Genomic DNA, 18,315 nt, shown 5'->3' with positions numbered 1-18,315 from the left:
ACCTAAGCTTACCTTGTATGTGCTGTTCTGCACAAGCGTAATTAAACCATATTTTATATATTTTTGTATTTGCTATAAAGGTTTATGTATTTTATCATCTGCAGATACATGTAAAGTAAAGGTCTACTCTTTACTTGTTTTCGTTAACAAAGTCCATCCAATTTTCGTAATAAATTTTATAAAAAGAAAAACGAAAAAAAAAATACTCTAACATATATATATATATATATAATATATATATATATATATATATATATATATATATATAATATAAATATATACATTTTGAGACTTAATCACTCTGAATTACAAAACGTGACAGGCGAGGGGGTGAAATGATTTGCCATGACTAACAGATTCTAAAATCCTACTGCTCAACATTTTTCTGGCGACTCTGCCAAGTTCAATTGCTCTGCAGTATGTTGTTCAACAAACAGCAGTTTAGTAAGACGCCAAATCATCACACGGTACTTCTCCTATGTATAATGTTCTGCTCACTTACTGGTTGTAGAGCAGACACTACTTGGCATAGAGCATATATATATAGATATATATATATATATATATATATATATATATATATATATATACGCGTTTTTAAATACTGCAAAAATTATACTGCATTCGTGAGCATTGACTCAGAAAAAAAAAAAAAAAAAACATAAACCAAAAAGGACCACTGGAAACTGCGAAGACGTCTAAACTGAAAACAAATAAAGTAGAATTCGCTTGTTATGATCATCAAGACATTAAAACACATGTCTGATGTTTATTTGCCAACATATCCCACCACTTAGCTAAAACACACCTACCTCAATTTCCGTAGCGCACATGCGCTGTCTTCACACGCGCTTGTTTCTAAGTTCTATGTTCCTTTCTTCCTCGTTCTCTCACCCGAACATGTAGGAACGGTCTCTGATGATTGGTTAAGTTTTGTCCGTAAGCTAATGAAACTGCATTATTTACCATATCCATTGGTCAACTAGGATGCAATTAGACTGAATGCCAAAAAAAAATTCAAATCAAAAGAGCTTTCTATGGAAAACACACCTCCTTGTCGTTCTCTGGTTTCCCCTCTTGACGTCGTGTAGAAATTTCTTATTGGCATTTTGTGATTGGGCAGCGGTAGTGTCTATTTACGATTCGGTCCTCCCTTTGTTTCGTAGTTTCCCTTGGTGGGTCGCACTGATGTATTCCTGTTTCGCACTTTAATATTAACAATATATGCAAAATTACGTAGTTGCTGCATGTTAATATTTATTTTCTTCAGGGTTTTGTAAATTCGGGATGTTCTTATCGTTAACATGGAGACAAAACGAGGGGAGATTCCCAGCGGTTTATTGGACGACCTCTGCAGGTAAATGCTTTTTAAAAAGAACAACCTTAAATGTATGTTTTTGCTGGTGCGTTTCATTTGTTCTGAAGATATCAAACAACGCTTTTTTTCATTTTCCTAATATGTTATTTTAATGAAAGACCAAACAAAAGGTGCCATTTCAAAAAAAAAAAAAACGTAACGTACGACGGTTAGCTTAGTCGAATAGATTAATTATTTGTGTGTGTGTGTATGTATGTGTGTGTGTGTATGTATGTGTGTATGTATGTATGTATGTATGTATGTATGTATGTATGTATGTATGTATGTATGTATGTATGTATTAAATATGAGGTGTTATAAACGCTGAAAGGACATATTGGCTTTTGTTGGTGCAAGTGAGATGAGTAATTTTGGCTCTGTTTAGTTTTCATGAGTAGCTTTTCATTCAGCGTATAACGTTGTGCTTGATTAGCAAAACTATTTTCAGTGTTTTGTGTAATTTTTAAAATACTATTGCCTGAGTCAGGGTTTTAAACTTTTTTTTTTTAAGACCAACTCCCCTATGATTTTAAATATTGTTCTACTGTGAGATTTAAAACCGTATTGGCATGGCATTTTACTTCGTTGAATAAACTGGACATGCTATACACATTTACAGTTTACTAGAGCATAGCCAATCCAGAAGAAGCAAACCGTCACTGATACACTGTGTGTATCTCTCGTAGCAACTATCATCAGCTTATTCAACAAGCAAGGAACCCTACTAAGACAAACATATCTGGTACGGTTGTGCGGGCTTTTGAAAACTGTAACCACTAGTTTCAGTTCATATTTCGGTATCATTCAGATTTGTAAAACCTGATACATTTTACGCATTATTGGATATAGTGTAATGTAATTATTTGCGCGATTTATATTGGCAGCACCCCCTCGTATTGTACAGTAAGTTTATAGGTTATTTTAGTTTTTGGATGTTTGTGTACTTCGTATAATACTTTGTATTATATTTTTTATAAACCCAACAGAGGCAAACACACTTGAGTTTAGTACTTTTAAAAGTTAATTTGATAATGCCAGGGATGTTGATGTGATTCCTTTGCTTGCATTGCTGTGGTCTTTAAGACACGCCTGAGCTTGCATTGTACTGTGGCTGGTAAAGTTCTGGGTAAACGCCTGGGCTACCTCCAAAATTCTCTGAATTTTGAACCCTACATGAAAAATTAAACTTTTCTAAGTTGTCTTTTTATACACTTTATAGACTGTACACATGTTTGCATATCAGGATTATTTAATTAAGTGTTCTCTCTCTCTCTCTCTCTCTCTCTCTCTCTCTCTCTCTCTCTCTCTCTCTCTCTCTCTCTCTCTCCAGTCGATTCATCCTGCACATTCCCAGTGAAGAAAGGGACAATGCAATTCGAGTGTGTTTTCAAATTGAGCTGGCCCATTGGTTTTACCTGGATTTCTGCATGCAGAACTCACCAGGATTACCTCAGTGTGGGATAAGAGACTTTGCCAAAGCTGATATCCTTTCTGGTGTTTTGAGGAATAATAAAGTATGTACGTATGGGGGGGGAGTAATTATCGGCCCCACCTCAAGCCTTTACCATTGTATAACAAAGTACATTAAATAATGTTCTTTGTTTACAGACACACAGAGAGAGAGAGTTTAAATTAGAAATATAATTTGAGTGTGCACAAGCACTGCACACTTTGAAACTTTTACTGCATTCTTTTCTGCTCCAGTGAATCATCTATTTCCCCCTTAACATCATTTGTACTTTTTAATCACTGTCCATTTTTACTGCCTCATGGAGAAGATGTGCAGAAGGTTTTAGATCAATGGAAGGAGTACAAAATGGGTGTTCCAACATATGGTGCAATTATTCTTGACGAAACACTTGAAAATGTAAGTATTGAGTCACGTCGGTCTGTTTTAGTTTGGCTATGACATCAGCATGACTAACTCCTTAGTTATAAATTGCATGCATGTAGCCAAATGGCATCTGATTAAATTGTTTAACCATTTGTAACCCTAATTGTTGACCGAATACCTGATTCAGATCATTGTAGAGCCAATGTGTGGAACATGTTAACCAAAAGTTAACGCTGGTGGCTGCTCTGACAAAATGCTGTGACTATTTTCTTTTCTTTTTCCGTTTTCAAAATATTTCTGTTTTAATGCCAGAAACTTGTAAACAAATATTTCTTTATGTGTTTAGGTACTGCTAGTTCAGGGTTATCTTGCGAAGTCTGGCTGGGGCTTTCCTAAAGGTAAAGTCAACAAGGAGGAGGCTCCACACGACTGTGCTGTACGAGAAGTGAGTCTTGTAAAGAGGTTATTTGAAAACTTCCATTTCGTTTCATGGGCTTTGAGCTTGAATTTATTTCTACTTTTCAAGTATTATCTTAAATCTGTTGTACTAACAGGCTGATGCAGCAGTAATCTGTTTTAAAGGTGGGATGCAATGATTTTAAATTTTTAGAATTCACTTGTATAGTACTGTTGGTAGGTCAATAAAAATACCTGTGTAGTCTTAATGTATAGGTTCTAAGGCTAAGTGTATAAAAAGCAACTCTGAAGTTGACACATCTATGAAAAGTCCAGCTCACTCGAAACTGTGGCTAATTTATACGTGACATCACACCAGGGCAAGCTCGCCATCCTTCCTGCTGCTTTCCTGCATTATTGCTCGCCAAAACACAACGCAGTCAGGGGAGAGATACCGTGGTAAATAGGTGGGTAATATATGGTTGGTCCAACACAGCAGGGCCATTGGTTCACAGAGATGTTATGATGCCAGCAATGGGTGAAGTTCGTGAGGAGGACCGGGGATTGGGATTCTAAGCCCAACAGCTGCTGCATCTGCACCCACTTTACCGAAAACAGCTTTATTAATGTAATTATGTTCAAGATGGGTGCTGCTAAATTAAATAAGAATATACTGGATGGTACCTGCAGGACAGCAGCATTTTCTAGTTTAAAAAAAAAAAAAAAAAGTTAAATCATCAGGACTCGAGCGGCTGCCAGGAAAAGAGAGGTGCAGAAGGAGGTAAGGGCATGAGCCTATCATTTCGTTATAATTATCTCTTAATGAAATATGTATAGCCAACAATCTCCCATGTACATTATTAATAAATCATGTGATTTCACGTTCTCGTCTGCATTTCTGTGAAGTCTCTCGATCTTGTCGGGACACTCCCGCGTAAAATCTTCTGCCTCTGGATTATTTAGATAGGCAATGTTAACATGAACTTCAACGTTATTTATTTATTTTTCCCATCTGACCTGAGAGAATGTTTTGGGCTACTTTATGCTGTTGATGTATAGGCCATATCAGATTCTAATAGGCTACAAGTTAAGAATAAAGTATTTACTGTATATGTAATAATTATTATATTGATTTGTTCGGAGAAAGTTGTGTAGTAAGTCCAAAAAAGGAGACCACAGGGCTTGAATTTAAGTGGGAATCGTGTATTTTCCAAGTTGCTCCCGCATACCTGCAACTTTCAGTGCAGATAAATCCCACAGAGATATTTTTAGACACCAAGCTACTGTATTTTTAGAATGCCTGAAACGCTACAACAGTCTCTAAGGAAGTGAGTGTTAGTGATGAAAGCAGTATGAGACACATTCTGAGTAGTTCTGGTTAAAGTAAATAAAAGTAGTGCTGGATATTTTAAGTGACTTGAGTTTTTCTTGTACGTGATTATGGGCCGGTATCTTTAAGCATTGTAGAAACTCTGTACACTGCAGTAAGTAAACAGTTAAAAACATACAGTATATACGATATTAAGTCTAGCTAGGTGTTTTGCAAGTGATGACTTTCGCTTTAACTCTTAATTCAGCCCCATTCATTTTGGGGCGCCAGCGCACCTAAGGTTTCGCACATATTACTCGGGCACCGTAAAAGCCACCTACCGTCGTTTTGAGTCTATTGCTCCATCAATGTAGTAGCTAGACTGAAAGGAGCGGTATCGTTGGAAAGCTTCGACGCTCAATCCCCCCCCATGCTCATTTTATATTGAGGTTCAGAGGTGCGGCGGATCTGTTGACATGGAGCTCCAACGCACTCTGTCTATTGCTAGGCTTTTAAAAAGCCTACAGTGAAGAAACGAGAGACTCGCTATTTTTTTACGGAGTTCATGAGCTGGGAGAACGCACCCTTTTTTTTTTTTTTTTTTTTGTTGTTGTTTGTGTCTCGAAACAAAGACGGTACAGTTTGTATTCTTTTGTATTTATTTGTTTAAAGGGTGTCAGACAGTCGAGTAACTAAGAACCTTTGCAGCAAGGCATAGCCTACATAGACAATGAAGGTTATCGGGTTGTGTGTGTGAGACGCTGTGTAATTGACTGTACCGTTATGTAAAGTCTGGTGTTACCTTATGTAAATCCTATCACTTGAACATCTTATTTAAAAAAAAAAACATAGTAATAACTAAAACTTTCAGAATACTTCAGGGTCTATGTCTTGTTTTTACTGTTAACCTCAACAATAAACATTCAGTTTTTTGTAGTCTGCCTCGTTGTTTTGTATACTTCCTATCGGTCACTGTTCTGCCCAGTTACATACCTGTGCGGGACAATAATTAGTGGTCCCTCACCTTTATTGAGACATACAATTGATAATTTAACCTCTTGTTTGATTAATAACTAAATTCCAGTAACGCACTGTAGCAGGAATGCATAGATGTAACAATGAAGCCATATTCTTCTAAATAAATTCACCATCTGAACAAGGATGCTTGGCACAAGTTTTTCACTAAAAGCAGGAGTGAAAATACTGCCAAGAAACAAACTCAATTTTAAAAAACCTGAAACTGACACAAAAAAACTTCATGTGCTACTCTACCATCAACAGACTACAACAAACCACAGAAGGAAAAGAAGTGCAAATGTAAACACTTTTTTTTTTTTTTTTTTTTTTTTAAAAAACATTGCAAAGCCAGTATAAATGAAACAAGACCAACATTTCTGATCTGTTTGATTGAAAGTGCTAAAACATCTGAGCTGGTAACATTGCTTTCACTTCTGTCCTCCATCTACTGTGTTTTTTTTTACAGCAGTGACTGTCCAGGTGTGACATCACGCACGTGCACTCTCCCGGGTCGAGGTCTCAAAGGTTTTTGAAAACAGCCTAACCACAAATTTGCCTTTTTTTCCATTTCAAGTAATGAATGTGAATGAAACTTTCAGGGCATGTATAGAAAGTTTAGCTGCACTCAACAGTGACCTTTTTTGTCATTGCACCCCACCTTTTAAGGGGATAAGGAAGCTTGTGGAACCTTGCAGATAAAAACTAACTTTTAGAATTACGCATACTCTGAGTGTGCTGTCCATCCTGCAGATGAACAGTTGTCTTTGTTGTGTGGAATGACTAGATGTCGGTGAAATTTGTGGGTTTCTTAAAGCTAATATTCTCTGTTTTATCCTGCCTTCTAAGGTGCTTGAAGAGACGAGCTTTGACATCCGTGATCGCATCTGCAAAGATAACTTCATAGAGTTGAAAATCAATGATCAGTTGGCTCGTTTGTACATAATACCAGGGGTGCCAAAGGATACAAAATTCAATCCCAAGACGAGAAAAGAAATAAGGGTGTGTGCTACAGATCTGTTTGAGCTTAGATGAAATGTTTTCTTTGGGTTAAATAATATAACATTTTGAAAAAGAAAACAAAACAAAAAAAAACGTACGTTTGTTTGTTTGTTTCAGAATATTGAATGGTTCTCAATAGAGAAGCTTCCTAGTCACAGGAATGACATGACTCCCAAATCCAAACTTGGACTAGCTCCTAACAAGTTCTTTATGGCCATTCCATTTATTAGGTAGGTTTGACTACATTTTGTGTGTTTCTCCTCCCCCCCCCCTTGATACAATGAGAAAAAATGATTATGCTTATTTCTCTATTTGAACTTGTATACTTTTAAATATGTTTTGAAAGTGATTTCAATATATCAGTTTGGCCAAAACCTTACTAATCTGTTTTAGACCAAATCACATATGGATAAACACAACTTTTTTTTTTTTTTTTTTTTTTTTTGTTTTTTTAAAAACACACTGCTTTTACACACACACATATCCTTTTTACCTGAATACATGAAATGTGTGTGTGTGTGTATATATATATATATATATATATATATATATATATATATATATATATATATATATATATATATATATATATATATATATGTGTGTGTTTGTTTGTTTATATATATGTCCTGAGCCATTCTAAAAAAAAAAAAAAAGAAAAACGACATAATACCACAGTAGTGATGTCAAAAAGTAATTCCTCTAGAGGAAAATATACTTTAACTGACCCATTCGACTCCTCGAGACCATCACTTTCAATTCAAGCACAAAATGTCTCGTTTCCAATCACTCGACAACACCCACAGTACAGACATATTCATTAAAGATCAACAAAATGAGAATACGTTTAAAAAAAAAAAAAATAATAATAATAATGTAAAGCTGGTATGTTCATATCTCCGAGAAACGGATAACGACATAGAACGTAGGTACAGGAAAACAATTCCATCTCGGTTTTCTGTGACAGTTTATAAATTACTCACTACCATAACGACCATAGAGCTGTGAGGTACATGTTGTAAAAGTTTAATTATTTTCCTGTAACTCAGTGAAGCCCATCTAATTTATAAAAAAATAAAAATCTTGATTGCATTCTTAAAAGAACTAGGACATTTTGGGTTTCAGAACTTGTGTGGTATTTTTTTCCCCACTCTTTTCGCACCACAGACCACTTAGAGAATGGATAACAAAGAAGTATGGAGGGTCTTCAGACAGCGACAATGGAATCAATTCAGCAGGAAGCACTCCATCCAAACCTCACATGGACAAAATCCGGTAAAAAATGCCAAATCATGCCAAATCATTTTTTAGTAAATTCCTATTTAGCAGTTGTTTCTGTAGCTATGGATGTTTTGCTGGACTCCAGTGGATAATGTCTTGCTGCCATACTGGATGTCAGACTATGTGGCTTGCAAGCAAACAATTTACATTGAGCTTTCTCATTTGTTAGATCCAGAGCAAGGCAGAGTCAAGTGTTGCCTGATGGGTCTCCAGGAGAGCTGTGGGTTAAACAAAGGCAGCAACCACAAAAGCCGTTCAACCAAACAAATCAACAAGAGCTGTTTGATATTTTAAAAATGAAGGTACATTTGAAAAACATTTACAGACCTACAAGAAATTAGTTTTGGGTTATTATTTATTATTATTATTTATTTTTTCCTATTGGTCATACACTATATTTCTTTACAAGCTGTGTTCGTTTGAAAATAAGTAATATTTGGTATTAAGAAAATACAGGAGATTGACATTAATAAAGGGTCCACATTAAAAAATGTTCAGCTGACCCCTTGTGGTAGAATATGGATATTGCAGATAGGGATGTCACAATATGAAAATTGTTTTACGATTATTCTGTAGGGTATTATTATGGTAATTGCGATACAGCATGATATTTTACAAAGAACTACAATAAAAAAGAATTCTTACATTTAGAATTGACTTAAGGGCTATGCACACCAGATGCGAAGAAGCAAGCGAGCGAATAAAAAATAATCAAGTATTGATTTTGAATGGAGCAATGCACACGGCAGCCGGCGCTATTTTTCTTCTCTCCACAAGCTATTTGTATTGCTATGCACCAATCGGAAATAAGGTCAAAGGTAGAGCCTGTCAGACTGCCTCGCTCATGCAGAGATTACCACAGAAATAAAAGAAAATTAAAAATGGACATCAATGAGAATTTAATCCGAGTCGAAAAATACAATGTTCTTTTATGATGCCAGAATCCGTAGTTATAAAGACAATAAAAAGGACGACGCCACATGGCAGGAAATAGCAAACAATTGGAAATTGCTGGCACGTCGTCTTTCTTTATTTCACTTTCATTTTAGTCAAAGGGGGAAGCGCCACACACTTTTTAAATATTTCTGTAAAATGACGCTTCTTTGTTTTAATAATGCTGACCTATAATAACAATCACATTAAGTCTTTAACAAGCCGGTGTAATTCCCAAACTGTTTCCTTTTTTTTAGTGTGTGGTGTACCCATACTGTCTTTCAATACATTTGTAGAGGGCACCAAGGTCACAAAACATAAGACAAGGCCAAAGTGTAGGATGTTGTGTTATTTTGTTTAGGATTCATACATAGTTAATTATTGGCCACAGAAAGAAATACAGTTTAACTTAATTGTTTATTCAAAAAACTTTTTTTTTTTTGTCAACGAGCAGCATTGACCGCTGTCCAGACTAACTTTTTGTCTTGGCAGCCAATGGCTTCCCTTGGGCAAAAAAAAAGTGGTCGTCAAATCCAATTGTTGGTTGCCACTTTAGGATCCATGTTCAATTGCTTAAAATACAACTTGAGACGAAAGCAGTGGTTCCCAAACTTTTTTTTGCTGCACCCCCTTCTAGTAAACAGTACAATATGTAGAAAAATATGATTTTCCTCAATTAACTTATTGAAAAGTTGCATGAAATTAAAGCAGGCTCCACACTTCTTCTTGACCACAGAATGCACAGGCACTGGAAACCAAGGGAGTACTTTTAGGGAGGTATTTACTAAAGGGATAATACCTATGGAGTATTTTAAAATTAATTTATTTTAACTTTATGATTTAATAGCAAATCTATAAGGTATTAGCAGGGAAAAGGACCAGTTTAGAGGTCCCAGAATCTGTTCCCAATAAATTTTAGATTTAGAAATGTACTAGGGCAAGCAACGATTACAAATAAATGTATTATAACACTATGTAACACAATTTTTGTTCCTGGATAGTAAGTGTTATTTCCTAATTGCTTATGCCACAAAAGTATAGAAAATGGCTATTATTCCCCACAAACTTTGCTTTTGTGACCAGGACAGTGATATTTCAAAATATCGCTATTTCCAATGGGAAAACGGGCAAATGTATGTCTTTTCGTTCACATAAAGTCAGAAAAAAACAACATATGAATCCAAATTAACATGTATTTATAGTAAAGTAATACAAAAATGACTACAAAAGATTTAGAAGTAAATACAGTATAATCGTAAATCTCGAAAAACGACACACTTCTAAATCTTTTGTAGTCATTTTTGTATTACTTTAGTATAAATACATGTTTTTGGATTCATATGTTGTTTTTTTCTGACTGTGAACGAAGACATGTTAAACTACATAAGGTTGAAGGTATGTTGCATAAAACAGTTGCATAATCTTTGGTTGTAAAGGGATAATTACATTTATTTAGAAACTGAAATACTTAAGTGATCCATTTCTATTGAATACATCTATTAGAAATATAATGCCTTTGTTAGACCAATTTTCAAAATATAAGGAATGATGTTTGTAAGTAATGAACTGGCTATTCCATATGTAGTATTTGTGGGGTGAAAGGTTATGTTTTGAAAAAGATCTTCCATGAAACCAGTGCCTGTGCATAAAAAGCAGATAATTTCAAGGGAAGTTTAATACCAAAATCACATTTTAACGGAAATTCTAAACCACCACATTTTTTAAACATTATGTGGGAATCTTAAACCAGATGGAACCCTTGCACACAACATTTTTTTAATCCAATTAATTTTAAGAGTAATTATTGATAAAATAGAAAGATACTGCATTTAGACCGCCCTTTCATTCAATTTCCTACGAAGCAAATTTCTGTTTGTATTCAGTTTTATTACGCCATATAAACTTAAGCAGTAGACTGTCTACCGATTTACAAAGCTGGGGAATCGCAGGGAGAGAGAGAGAGAGACGGGTATACAATTGTAGAAATGAGTTATGTTTTTGAGGAGTATCCTACCATAAATAGACAGGTCTCTTCTCAACCAGTTATCAAAAACACGTTGGCTTTTTAAAATTTATCTTGAATTGCTCCACTGCTCATCTTTACTAACTAGAATCCCAAGGTATTTAACGCTCTTTAACTTCAATACCACAATTGGGGTAATGGGGTATCATGAATAGATAAAAGATTACATTTCTTAACATTTAATTAAACCTGAAGCTTCTGAAAATACAGAAATGTTCTTTTATAGCCAGAGAAATTTGACTTGGATAAAGTGGTATCATCAGCTAATTGACTTATAACCAGATTCAAGCTCCCAATCTTAATACCTTGAAGCGTGGAATGTTTTGTATCAATAGCTAAAAGTTCAGCAGCTAAGATAAATAGGAAGGGAGAGAGAGAACATCCCTGTCTAATTCCACTTTCTAAGTTAAAACGGAGATGTTGTACCGAAATGAAGAGTAATACTACCATTAGCATCTTTTATAAAGGCATTTTATGAAACAATCTCCAAATCCCCTTTCCAAGTTCCAAAGCCCTAAATAAAAAAGGGTGTTCAACAGAATCAAAAGCTTTGCGAGTCTAGAAACAGAATTAAACTATCTTTGTCAACAAAGGAATTATAATCTAAAAGCTCCAACACAAGTCTAATATTATTGGATATAAGGCGACCTTTCATAAAACCAGATTGAGAATTAGAGATTACTTCATTCAAACAACGTTTGAGTCTATTTGCGAATGCCAGTGCAATAATTGTATTGTCTGTGCTGAGGAGAGTTATCGGTCTCCAGTTATCCAACAACATGGAGTCCTTGCCAGATTTAGGAATTAATGTAATATAACCTTGTCTCTTTGAGAGTGGAGATTACCTATAGCTTCCTTTGCTGCTGCAAAAACATCTCTTAATATGATTCTCTAAAAAAAAAAAAAAAAAAAAAAAAAAAACTCAACCTGGAGCCCTTCCGGGCCTGGTGCTTTCCGTTTCACCAAAGATTTAACTTATTTTTCCAATTCAGTTAATGAAAGGGGATTATCACAAATAGATTTGGAATCTCCATTTAATATGTGGAACATGAGTTTAGTAATTCTTGGAAAATAATCTGAAGCAAATGGATTAAAGCTAGAGGCAAAAAGGTTTTTATAAAACTTAAACATTTGAAATTTCCTGCTCATTGCAATCCGGCCCCAAATCTTTAGGGCTGTTAATTTCTTTTTGGCATTTCTTGTCTCTAAATTGAAAAAAATATGTTGAATTTTTCACCATATTCCAGCCATTTTACTCTTGAACGAATAAAGGCTCCCTTTACTTTTTTCATATACAATCATCCAGTTAACACTGCAGAGAAGCTAACTTAACTATCATTGTCAGAAGGGGAGGTTAATTCCCATCTGTCAGAGTAGTTGTTTTGAAACTGAGGTACGCGTACCCCTGGGGGTATTCGAGCGCTCCTCAGGGAGTACGCGAGAAAAATCCTAATTCCGGACAACTGATTATTTATTTATTTATTTACCACATTGTAGTACTTAGCAATCGAATTAACAATGTTGAATCTCCTTTCAAATAAAACCACAGCCGTACTGGTGTATGTTTCCTTTCTATTGGTCAAGGTTAACTATAAACACCCAACCGGCTGCTGACAGTGAGTGAGCGTTGAGCTAACTCATGGCTAAATTACATATTTAAATACAGTAGGTTCTGCAGTCTGTAGGCTAAAAAGAAAAAAATATATAATCAGTGTATGATGATGTTTCATTTAAAAATGTGTAGTATTTACTAGATATATTTGCTTTCTGGAGTTTAAATGTTCAGTGTTTGTTTAGTTTAATCAGTTCAGTGTGTTTTATCTAAGTTTATGTTTTTAAATAACAGTATTATTGAGTTTAGCAGGCAGCTGTGCCACCCTACTTAGACAGTGAAATCACTGCCCTGGAGCTGGAGCGTACATGACTGTTATCTTGTAATGCTTTGTGTTTTTTGACTAATTTGTTGAAGAACTCCTTGGAGTAATTGCATTAGCCTGTGCATGTACACCGCTAGATATTAGGCTAATAAAAGCAAAAGCACAGTATTATTATTATTACAAAAATGGAACCGCAGATTTAAAATAAATAAATAAATAAATATCAATTGGGAAGTGTCTGAAATTGGTTTCCCTACTCCAGACATATTGAGTGTGTTCATATCACATAGCGAGTGCCCATCAACAAGCTGTCTGGCAGCTGATTAACATGAACAGACGACTGCACTAAACACTAACATGTAAGCATTTTGCTAAAAGTCATTTTTGACTGCAAGATATAAATGTCACCCCGAACATTTCCCGAATACTGAAGTGTGCTCTTGAATTCAAGTAGAAGTGTCTGGAGACATGTAAAAGTTGGGGAAACGTGACAGCAAAAGTTGTTCATCAGATAAAAATCTCAGTTGTTTTCTTGCAGAACCAGGGTCTGAAGGGGAATGGTAAAAAGCTGCACCAGGATTCCCCTAACATGAAGAAAAGGGCAAATGGGGTAAACAATCAACAGGTTAAACCTCACCAATCTGCAGTAAGTTGAATTCTTCGAAAGAGTATCTCTATTTTTTTTTTATTACTGGACCATTTAGTGTAGTTAGATTTACAACCGCAATACAATACAGTGATACAATGTGCTGAAAGTTCAGACACATTTGGAACACACTTGCTTTGATTCCTAAAACCTCCCAGGTCCATCTAAACATCCAGCTTTTTCCAAAACTGCTTGGCACAGAACCTCTGATTTGCCCTTAACAACATTGTGAACTCCATATTTAAGCATATGGAGTTCACAGTGGTGGTGGGGTGGGTGGGGGGAGGAGAGAATCAGAAAAAGCAGTGTTTTATTTATTTTTTGCTTTTAATCTGCCTTTTCAGGACAAAGTATCATGTTAACAATTTAAATTTGTTTCCACAGAAGTCAGAGAAGAGGCTTCAACCAAGACGACTTCAGGACAACTTTGAAACAGGTAATTATATTATCTTACGAACCAAACCACAATAACATGTACACATTGCAGCCTTTCAAATTACTATAAAAATGGTTTCCCCCATAACATTTATTTCTTGCCCAGCTGAAAGTCTGACCTTAAGGACACCTATAGTTCACATTTGAAATCAAACAAGCTCAACATTCTTTCTCTATCTTATAATAGCTATCATCATTTTTTGTTTTAACTCAGTCTCTTTACCCAATTTTCAACACTGTAATGAGAAGATGACCGACAAGCAGATTAATACTAAGAGTGGCAGAAAGGTAATTTTGATTGCCTTGATGCATTTTTTTGTGAATCAGTGGCAACAAAATGACTATTCAGAATGATACAAGTGAAAGCTTTGTATAATGGAGAAAGGATGCAGTTTCCTAAGTATTAAAATCTGTAGCGACTGGTAGACATTAACTTTCAAACAGTTTGTCTCTCAGTAGTTTAGTTTTATATTTTATTTGGTTCTTGAATTTAATTATGAAAAGTGCACATTTGAGTCTGATCTTTCAGGCTTTCAATTCAGAAAGGTTCCTTTCCCTCCCCAGATGCAGTATGTGAGTTATGCAGCTCCAATGATGAACAGCCACTTGACCACACAGAGAGGCCGTGTGGTGCATGCAGTGGGGACTGTGAATATGTCCTCTCTTCCAGGGCTTTTCTTGGCTTCAAGTTTGATCGGGATGCTATCATGAAATGCTTTGAGTTATAATGGAGTGAATGGTTCACAATCAGGAGGGTAATAGACTTGTAACCAAGGTCATATTTTGAAGGACATGCAAAGGGCAAATTAGAGGAGTATATCGATTTGTAATGTTTTTAAACTAGCACAATGCAACAGTGTTGCAGGAATGAACAATAGTTATTCTAAGTAGTTTCTTGCTAATTTTATAACATTCAATTTAGCGTTTCACTCACTTCAAAGTAGGATACTTGGTGTTATTTTAAATAATAATAAAAAGCCTTTCTCTCGCTCTCAGGACTTTTAAGAAATGCAGGGATACTGCTTGAAGTGGGAGGGGCAAACTGTAAATGCATTTTTTTTTTTTTCATTGAATTGTAAACCTTTTCAGTATCCCCCCCCCCCCCCCCCGATAAACTTAAGGGTATGGTGGACAACAAGCTTTTTTTCACAATATATTGTTGTAGTTGTATTTTCTTGCTTTACATTGAGGAATGTGTGTGCTGGTAAAGTCATTTCTCAGAGCATTACTGTGGTTTATAATGAACCTGCTTTGAGTTGAACAGTGTTGAATTTGGCAATGCATCTTCTGTACTGTACATTGTTTACAGAGAACTAATTGGGATTTTGAATGGACCAGGAGGTATTTCATTTTTTTTTTTTTTTTTAAAGGAATACAGTGCAGTAACTTTTTTTTTTTTTTTTTTTTTTTTTTTTTTTAATTATTTTTAGTAATATAATTAAGTACTATTCTGGGTTTCTTTTCTAAGTGTTTGTATTTGTTAGGGGTCTGTAACCTTACAGTAGTATTGTGCTATTTTTGGTGAAACGCCTACACTTTGTTTTATTTCTGGGGGTGGATTTGTAAATGCAGCTTTGGGATCAGTGACAAGTGAAATGCAAGTATCCTATTTTTTTAAATATTTTTAATTGCAAAATATCAAAAGAGACACTGACGGATAACAATTCAAAAGAATTAAAAACTGCAATCTCATGAAAGGATCATTTAAGCTCTGTATACTGTGTACCTGCACATTTGTTTTATTGTAGTTTCTGTTTTCTTCAGTGCTGTTAGGATTGAGGTATGTGGACCTCATTTCTTCCTCTGCTGGCTAGCGTAGATCACCTGTATTTGGATCCAGGTATTCTGAGATCTTGAAACCTATGAGATAAGCAACATTTGCTATTGTTGTACGCAATTAATAAGTGTGCTGCTGACATACATACAGCTGTGAATTCAAAATGGTAAAGTATATGTGTGGACCTACATTTACATGTAAAAAATGTAGGTATGAAATATACATCCCTAGATACACTCCGTGAATTGCTGAAGAACAGCCATGCCAAGTTTCATCACAATTGGAGTGGTGGTTCTCCAGATATGTGCAGAAATAAGTGTTCTTTTGGGTACCTCCGTAGTATCCCCAGTGGAGTTAATACACATGTATTAACCATGTGTAATAAACAGGTACAAGTTAACTTGAGCTACTAACAGCAGTTTTAATTTTCCAATAGAGCAAATCAGTTATGAATGCTAGTTTTAAAGGTAATCATTAGTTCATTTTAAAGTAGATACATGTTGTAGTAGTGCACATATTTGTTACTGTACAGGCTTAAACAGTGTGAAATCAAGTCTAAAAAGCATTTGGTGTAAATGACTAGTAATTCTGGAGACTGTAGTTTCCGTCTGGGGGGAAAAAAAACCTGCCCACAACTTAGAAGTACTATTTCTAGTAGTTTTTACCTTTTTGTTTTTTTCATGTAGGTCCCTCATGACTCGCTCATCAATTGTTAACAGTTCTTAACACCAAGTAGTTTTACACTGAACTACACTTGTGTTTAAGCTGCATGATGTGTTGACCTTGACATCAGTGTGGTTGTAGACAGAATCTAGTCCATAGAACCATCTTTTTGAACCCTCTATAGCAATTACAAGTGGAGACAGTTTTTAAAGTGCAGTGTGTATACAAACATTTTTAGCACGTCGCTATAATAAACCTGGCTTTAAAAAATGAAAATTTGAGACATGTTTTAGCCATGCTGATCAAATCAGATACAAATGAGAGATGAAAAAAGCCAAAAAAGAATAAAATGAAATCTTGGTCCTCATAATAGTACAGTTATGTTGGAAAATGTGATACTGTTTCTAACTCGGAGGGAGTCAGTAATTTATTTCTCTAGATGCAGATTTATTTAATATTTTAAATCTATCTGAAAAACCAACTGATCTGTTTGTATGGCGATGTTTTTCAGTTGTGATTCCTTAGTTGCTCAGTTTATATATATATAATATATTATTAGTGCCTTGCAAAAGTATTCAGACCCCTGACCAATTCTCTCATATTACTGAATTACAAATGGTACATTGAAATTTTGTTCTGTTCGACATTTTATTTAAAAACACTTAAACTCAAAATCAATTTTTGTAAGGTGACATTGGTTTTATGTTGGGAAACATTTTTAAGAAAAATAAAAAACTGGAATATCTTGCTTGCATAAGTATTCAACCCCCACACATTAATATTTGGTAGAGCCACCTTTCGCTGCAATAACAGCTTTAAGTCTTTTGGGGTAAGTATGTACCAGCTTTGCACACAGTGTTGGAGTGATTTTGGCCCATTCTTCTTGGCAGATTTGCTCCAGGTTGTTCAGGTTGGTTGGATGACGCTTGTGGACCTCAATTTTCAAATAGAATCTGTGGCACTCAATGGGATTGAGATCAGGACTTTGACTGGACCACTGTAGGACATTCACCTTTTTGTTCTTGAGCCACTCCAATATTGCTTTGGCCTTGTGCTTGGGATCATTGTCCTGCTGAAAGGTGAATTTCCTCCCAGGCTTCAGTTTTTTAGCGGACTGAAGCAGATTTTCTTGCAGTATTTTCCTGTATTTTGCTCCATCCATTCTTCCTTCAATTGTAACAAGATGCCCAGTCCCTGCTGATGAGAAGCATCCCCACAGCATGATGCTGCCACCACCATACTTCACTGTAGGGATGGTGTGTCTTGAGGCATGGGCAGTGTTAGGTTTGCACCACACATAGCGCTTTGAGTTTTGGCCAAAAAGCTCTATCTTGGTCTCATCTGACCACTTAACCTTTTCCCACATCACAGCTGGGTCACTCTCATGCTTTCTGGTAAACTCCAGACGTGCTTTCAGATGGTACTTTTTGAGTAACGGCTTCTTTCTTGCCACCCTCCCATACAGGCCAGTGTTATGCAGAGCTCTTGATATGGTTGACTTGTGCACCATTACTCCACTCCCAGCCACTGAACTCTATAGCTCCTTCAAAGTGATTGTTGGCCTCTCTGTGGCTTCTCTAACAAGTCTCCTCCTTGTTTGAGCGCTGAGTTTTGAGGGACGGCCTTTTCTTGGCAGTTCCTGGGTGGTGTGATGCAGCTTCTACTTCCTGATTATTGATTCAACTGTGCTCACTGGGATATCCAAACACTTGGATATTATTTTGTACCCTTTCCCTAATCTATGCATTTGTATTACTTTATCTCTAAC

The 18,315-nt window shown here is 35.7% G+C and overlaps 1 protein-coding gene across 1 annotated transcript; it reads left to right on the top strand.

Moving 5' to 3' along the window:
* The first annotated feature begins 1,145 nt into the window (after nucleotides 1-1,145).
* On the top strand, nucleotides 1,146-17,141 carry LOC121302845 (m7GpppN-mRNA hydrolase-like). The gene is made up of 11 exons (XM_041233125.1): nucleotides 1,146-1,357; nucleotides 2,688-2,839; nucleotides 3,097-3,224; nucleotides 3,538-3,636; nucleotides 6,760-6,912; nucleotides 7,030-7,142; nucleotides 8,080-8,187; nucleotides 8,363-8,495; nucleotides 13,565-13,672; nucleotides 14,057-14,108; nucleotides 14,672-17,141. The coding sequence occupies exons 1-11, from the start codon at nucleotides 1,305-1,307 to the stop codon at nucleotides 14,833-14,835; spliced, it is 1,263 nt and encodes a 420-aa protein (XP_041089059.1). The 5' UTR covers nucleotides 1,146-1,304; the 3' UTR covers nucleotides 14,836-17,141.
* The last annotated feature ends 1,174 nt before the right edge of the window (nucleotides 17,142-18,315 follow it).

Source organism: Polyodon spathula, chromosome 2 (assembly GCF_017654505.1).
Source record: "Polyodon spathula isolate WHYD16114869_AA chromosome 2, ASM1765450v1, whole genome shotgun sequence".
Lineage (NCBI taxonomy): Eukaryota > Metazoa > Chordata > Actinopteri > Acipenseriformes > Polyodontidae > Polyodon > Polyodon spathula.
Note: the sequence above shows the minus strand (reverse complement) of the source record. Positions and strands in the feature narration are given on the sequence as shown.

Coding starts and splice junctions, on each gene's coding strand:
- LOC121302845 (XM_041233125.1), top strand. CDS start 1,305: ATGGAGACAAAACGAGGGGAGATTCCCAGCGGTTTATTGGACGACCTC. Junction 2,840..3,096: donor AAGAGACTTTGCCAAAGCTG/ATATCCTTTCTG, acceptor CATCATTTGTAC/TTTTTAATCACTGTCCATTT. Junction 6,913..7,029: donor AGACGAGAAAAGAAATAAGG/GTGTGTGCTACA, acceptor TGTTTGTTTCAG/AATATTGAATGGTTCTCAAT.